This window comes from Eublepharis macularius, chromosome 4, assembly GCF_028583425.1.
Source record: "Eublepharis macularius isolate TG4126 chromosome 4, MPM_Emac_v1.0, whole genome shotgun sequence".
Lineage (NCBI taxonomy): Eukaryota > Metazoa > Chordata > Lepidosauria > Squamata > Eublepharidae > Eublepharis > Eublepharis macularius.
Genome location: NC_072793.1, coordinates 28383522 through 28390079, shown reverse-complemented (window position 1 = coordinate 28390079; position 6558 = coordinate 28383522). Strand labels below are relative to the sequence as shown.

Sequence of the window (6558 nt, the reverse complement as noted above, 5' to 3'; positions counted from 1 at the left end):
ACCCCGCTAATCTAGGCTGGCCATTACTATTTATCCGACTAATAATAACATATTAGGGCTATGCATAGGGTAGAAGTGGAATCCAAGTCCAATAACTAACACAGAAAACCATTGGTTGTTTGTGAGTTGGTCTAGGCAAAGTAGCTGAACCAGCAAGGTTTAAATAGTCCAGGAAATTGTCAGTCCCTGGCAGGTAAATCCCCCAAGTTCTCCACAGCAACCACACAGGTGTATTGGTTGAAGTAACTTTTTTTTTTATTTTATTTTAGTTGAACTCCATCAAACTGAGTTTTTAATAACTGAAGCATATAGAACGTGACCATTCAAAAAAGTGTGCGAAATCCACAAATATGCAATAAATCAGAATAGAAACTGTTCCAAATCTAGCTATACAATGTATATTAGGAATGCAAGTTCTACAGCTGTAGAAAAATGCTTTTACACACAGTATTTGAAAAATAAAAGCCCAACAAACGCCGTCTTGAAATCCCTGTAAGCTTGTAAAAATTTCTCTTTCCAGCACCCATCCAAGATTATTGGCAAGTTGAAGTCTTGGTAGCAGCCTTGTTCTCACTTTCCAGCTCTTCCACTCCAGCTTGAGTCATGAGATCTGCTATGTTCTTCTCCAGGTCATCAATGCGACAGCTCATGTCGTCGATCCGGCCAATGATCTGGTCAGACATGGTTTGAAACTTGTCCTGCATCTGCTGGAGCAAGGTTTGCACCACGGCGGTGAGGTCCTGAACGGTCTTGGGGTCCGTCTCCGCCATTCTCGCTCGCTGCGGCTCCCCTCCGGTCTCCTGGGCAAACCTCGGTTGAAGTAACTTTATTAGAGATCCATCAAGTTCAAGGTGCTCAGACAACGGGATTGGCAGAAGTGACGTAAATGGGGTTGGTAGTGTTAGTTATAGGGAAGATTCCCTGCCTTCAGGACAATGAAAAGTTCTGGCGCGAAGGAGCCGGGGGGGTTGAAGGGGAGAAAATAGGTTTAGGCTAGACAGAACAAAGAATGAAATCATCTCAGTTCCCAAGAAGGATACATCTCCAGTGGGCCGCAGCCAGCATTCAAGGACACTTGCTCGAAGCGGCAGGGAAAGAGAAAGTAAATACTTGCAAGATAACCGACTGGCTTAGCATCAATAAGAAACTTCCCATGCCCTCAGAGGATCAGCACATAACACAGAATACATACATGACAGATATGCAGGAGTGGGAGTTGTTGACTCTGGGACCTCATCCTGCAAGGGCTTAATTGGGCCATAATCCTGTAAGGAGGTACAAACATGAGAGTAGCCGTCTTGCTCAGTAGTACATGCCAGGCTCTTCTCCTATGCAGGGCTACCTCTTTATGTCTATGATGACCTTGACAGTAAAAGGGAGTTTTAATCTTGAAATTTAGTGTGATTTGGGAGTCCTAGAAGTCAATAATGTGGCTCGTCTTTAGACTGCTTCATTTGTAGGTTTTTTTCTCTTTAAATACTGCAAAATTACTCCAAAGATTTAATAGTATTAGTCATGTGAATTGCTGTATATAAAGACTACTATTTCTGTTATAGTAGGGTCTGAAAGAGCCAATATACCATCTGGTCCAGCACTCTGAACAGAAGAAGGATCTTTCACATTCACTCATGTAGCTGCATTATATAATAACTCAAACAGAGACTGAGAGTGTAAGTGCAACCTCATCAAGATCAGGCACTTCCAAGAGACAATTCACAGTATCTTGTTGTATTCAATCACTGTGGATGCATGGATTTATTCATCACTTTGTATCCTGTGAGATCCAGTCATTGCGTTGGCATATTTGTACCCTGCTTGCAACGCAACTCACATTTATAGCATCACCAGTCAATATCTTTTTGGCCACTTTGTGGTATAATAAAGTATGTGTGCTCTGAATTGCAAGTTGAAACCTGAGACTCTGAAGTCTGAGCCTAAGTACTTTCTACAAGTGCAATAAGATACTGTTATTAGGACTGGCTGTTAATGGGCCAAGAAAAGATGAAACAGTTTTAATTCTGACATAAAAAGCTAAATTTGGGCATCTGCTCAAACAATCACATTACGGTTTCAGTTTATGTTGAATGCTAGATAGATTCACTCAAACAGCATTCATAACAACTAATTACGTTATAAATGTTCTTGAGAACTCTGACCACCTCCAACCTGTGGAACAACTTCTACGTCCCTGCCATTGTATTAGTATTTCTCAGATGATTTCCTTTCATGCAAATGACTTGTAGATTTCTGCTAAATCAACTCCTTTAGGAAACAAGCTTCGTCATTTCCAGACAGACAAGTCATACAGGGTCTACCGTGGTGAGGCATTAAATCCAACAGACTACTGTTCCAGCCTCACGTAGACCAAGAGTGTACATTGTCAGGGTCTTACAGAAGTTAGAACATCCTGTAAACCTTCAGTTTTACCTTGTTAGGGATTTGCATTCCAGTCCCTCAGTTTAGAAACTATGCTCCACCCTGCTCTACTTTATCTATTACCGGTGTTTCCTCATTCAGAACTGAGCTGGTTTGCTCTGGTTCCCTTAACAATTTTTTTACTGTAATGTTTTCTGAGCTTTTAAGGATGCAGACATTAGCAGATACTAGATCTGTGGAAAGGGTTGAGGGGGGCAACTAATATTATTACTTTTAGAATCTATCTTGATCTTTATAAATGCTGTAAATTGATTTTCCTTTCTAGTAAAGTATTCACTGAATATTCATTTTCTAGCTACACATTTGCTGAGTCACAGGGTGTTGAAAGGAGGAGTGTGTGTGTTATGTGCTGTCAAGTCACCTCTGACCTATAGCGACCCTAGGAAGGAAAGTCCTCCAAACGTCATATCATTAACAGACTTGCTCGGATCCTGCAAACTGGAGGATGTGACTTCTTTTACTGAGTCAAGCCATCTCGTTTTAGGTCTTCCTCTTTTCCTACTACCTTCCACTTTTCCTAGCACTATTGACTTTTCCAGAGAATCTTGTCTTCTTGTGATGTGTGACCAAAGCATAGCCTTAGTTTCGTCATTTTAGCTTCTAGGGGAAATTCAGGCTTGATCTGATCTAGTACCCACTTATTTGTCTTTTTTGGTCATCTGTCGTATCTGTAAAACTAGGGACAACTTAAAGTGAATAAAAGTTTGGACACCCCCCTTAAAAAAACTATTTTACTCAGCCAATTGGTGGCCCTCAGACTGCATCTTGCCCCAGCCCTGTTTTTCTGCAGACCTCACTTTAGGATGCCACCCAACTAGGATGGAAGAGTGATGCTGCCTTCTGCCAGCCAATTGTCATCTTAGAGCCAAGCTAGAAATGACGAATTACACTTGAATGGCAAATGAACAGACTCACATATATTCCTCCCTGTTCACTTGCTCTCCACTCGACCACATAGCTCTCCATCCCGTGTCTGTGCCTGAACTGGTTCTATGTGATTGAGTGGAGCACAAGTGTAATTTGTCACTTCTAGCTTGGCTCTCATACCTCTGTCTCAGAGCTGCTGCTTCTTTACTGATGCTTCCTTTCTAGTATTGCATGCTATAGCTCAATAAGAGGAAGGGTCCACCCTAGCCAATGTGCATGCAGGACATGCTATGGCTGAGAGAATCTTGCTCCTGAACCCCTTGACAAGGAACGAAGCAGCTTGCTTTAAGATGCCCCTTGAGGCATCCAGTCATGCTTACAGTTATAGTAGCTAAACAGACATGTGGGTTTTTTAGGGTCATGTGAATAAGGGGAATGGGAATCTTGGGAAATTGACCCTGAGCCTCCCATTGTGGGTGGGCACACCTTGTCAGATAAGGTGCCAGAGTTTGCCACAAATTTAAAAGCCTGTTTTCCAAAAATACTTAGATGAGATGAACCACACCCAGTGGTCCCACTCTGAGTGCACTTGTAAGCATCTCGAGCATGTAAGAGAATGAGAAGAGAGCCCTGCTAGAGCAGGACTATCTAGTTAGCATCCTTTCCCCCACAAGATAGCTTCAGGTAGGTAATTGTGGTGGTCTGCAGTAAAATTGCAGATATGAGTCCAGTGGCACCTTAGAGACCAAAACACTTTTCAAGGTATAAACTTCTGAGAGCAAAGCACTCTTCTTCAGATACCCTTGGATTCTATCAAGGAGTCCATAAGTAAGGCAGGGAGGGATGTAGTAGATTCCCCATCCCCATTACTTTCCTCTCGGACTGACTATTCTCCATGAATTTGTCTAATTTACTTTTAAAGACATATAGGCGATTACCTTATATTGTAGCAGCAAATCCCATAACTTTTCAAAAAAACAAGGGGGAACCCACAAGGGCTTGCAAGAGCATTTCATTTCCCTTACTATGCCCTTTCCCCCTTCCTTGCATCCCATAGCCTCTTCCCCCTTTTCCTTTCTCCTTCTCTCCTACCCACCCACCTTTGACTCCCCCCCTCCTCTTCACTTTTACCCCTCCTCCCCAGCAGCCTCTCTCCTACGGCCCAATTGCATGGTGCTGGCTGAGCCAGGCCCAGTTTCTTGGTGGGGAGGGGAAAATGAGATGCACAGACTTGTGGAGATACTTCACATTCCCCTATATCCTCTTCTCCAAACTAGGGGTGCCAAGTGTCCAGGACACCAGGACAGTTTGGTATTTTAAGGGGGCTGCCCAGGAGAAACATCCCCCAAATAACAGACCTCTAGTCCCTCCCTGCCCCTTTCCCCTCCCCCATTGCCCAGCCTGGCCACCCAGCCTGTGGCTGTGTGGTATCACCCCAGGCCAGGACAGTGTCCAGCGGCTTGGGAGCCTGGCCTCCTGCACAGCTTGAGCAGGCTTGGGAGCCTGGCCTCCTGCAGCTGTGTGGCTCAGCCCCACAGGGGCCAGCCAACCTGGGTACCTGTCTGGCCTCTTGTGGCTGTACAGTATCACCAGGGAGTGACCAGACAGCTGGGGGGCCTGGAACTGGTCGGCGTGGTGACATCACTTCCTATTAACAAATGATAAGCGCAGCTCTCCCTCTTCCTGGGGCCTGGTGATGTTCTGGACCCTATCTTGCCACCCTACCCCACACTGTTTCCTCTTTCCTGCCTCCTAGTAACCTCCTTATGCTCATCTTTCCTTAAACCCCTCTCTCCTTCAGACACACAAAAAAGCTTACTTTTTATCTGCCCCCCCTTCACCTATAGTTCGTAATTTACTTCATATATGTACTGCATTTATCCTCAATGGGGACACAAAGCAACTTACATCCTTCTCTTTGTCTCTATATTTTCCTCATCATAACTCTGAGAGGTAGGTTAGACTGAGAGTGTGTGACTGGATCAAAGCCAAACAGTGAGCTTCCACAGCAGAGTGGCAATTTGAGTGTGCTATCATAAGGTTGCCAGGTTCCTTGGGAGCACAGCACTCACCTTTTGGAGGTCATTGCATGTGCGCAAAGTGAGTATGTGCTCCTGACACGACGCAATGACATCACTTCTAGGAGTGAAGTCATCGCACAGGCCATAGGAGTGCTTCCGTGCTCACACCATTTGGCACCCCAATTGGCCTGATGCAAAGTGCAGGAGCACTCCCATGGCCTCTACAGTGATGTCACTTCTGGAAGTGATGTCATTAACCGCGACAGGAGAATGCTCCAGGAGGCCTGTTCCCCCACCTTCCCCCCCCCCACCAGCCAGGTGAGCAGTGGTGGAGGACAGAGGGTGGGAACGGGGGATCCCCTGCCCCCACCAGGGGACCAGCAACCCTAGCTATCAAGTTACCCTGTGATTGCTTCTGGGCTTTGACTCAATGAGTCCTCCTTCAAAGATCAAAACTGCTCTGGAAAGGGCCCTGCCCACTCTCCCTGCCTATTACTGATGGAAACCAAGCCTGGAATACTGGCTGAACTGTGTTGGCTGCTTAGCAACATCCATTGAAGGTATTTGGTTAAAGCTACAGGATGTTATCATTTTGGCTTTTAAAAAAAAACCAATGTATTTTTAACCCCCATAATGTTTCTGTCCTTTTCTTTTTAGGTTTCATTTTTTTCTGCAAACCTGAGATATTTTTCAGGTATGTAGGAAGATCTTTCTTGTCCATTCATGGCTCCAATCTCAAGTTTTAAATATCCTAAGATCAGGGCCACTTGGCTATTAGTATATAAGTTACTTTCTTTTGTCTGTCCTGAAGGCAGTGCCCATCAATTTAATTGAGTGACTCTGCATTCTTGTATTATGGAAGGCAGAGAAAATGTTATTTCTATCTACTTTTCCACACCATTCATAATTTAATAGAGCTCTTTCATGGCCCTTTTAGTAATTGTTTTTTCTAAATTAAAAAAAACTTCAATTATTTAACCTTTCCTTATAAGATAGGTGCTCCAGCATTTCATGATTTGATCAATTATTTTTGGACCTTTTTCAATTCTACAGTGCCAGAGTTTCCATCCTCCATGTGGAGGCTGAAGATCTCCTGGAATTATAACTGATCTCTTACCGTCAGAGACCAGTTTCCCTGGAGAAAATGGCTGCTTTAGAGGACTGACTTTATAGCATCACATCCCTGCTAGGTTCTTCTCCTCCCCAAGCCCCGCCATCCCCAGACTCCTCCCCT

The 6558-nt window shown here is 44.4% G+C and overlaps 1 protein-coding gene across 1 annotated transcript; it reads right to left on the bottom strand.

Moving 5' to 3' along the window:
- Positions 1-275: 275 nt before the first annotated feature.
- Positions 276-806, bottom strand: LOC129328785 (heat shock factor-binding protein 1). The gene has a single exon (XM_054978057.1). It carries the CDS (start codon positions 768-770, stop codon positions 534-536), a length of 237 nt encoding a protein of 78 aa, XP_054834032.1. The 5' UTR covers positions 771-806; the 3' UTR covers positions 276-533.
- Positions 807-6558: the final 5752 nt, after the last annotated feature.

Excerpts from the sequence above, each read along its gene's own strand:
- LOC129328785 (XM_054978057.1), bottom strand. The coding sequence starts at position 770 with ATGGCGGAGACGGACCCCAAGACCGTTCAGGACCTCACCGCCGTGGTG.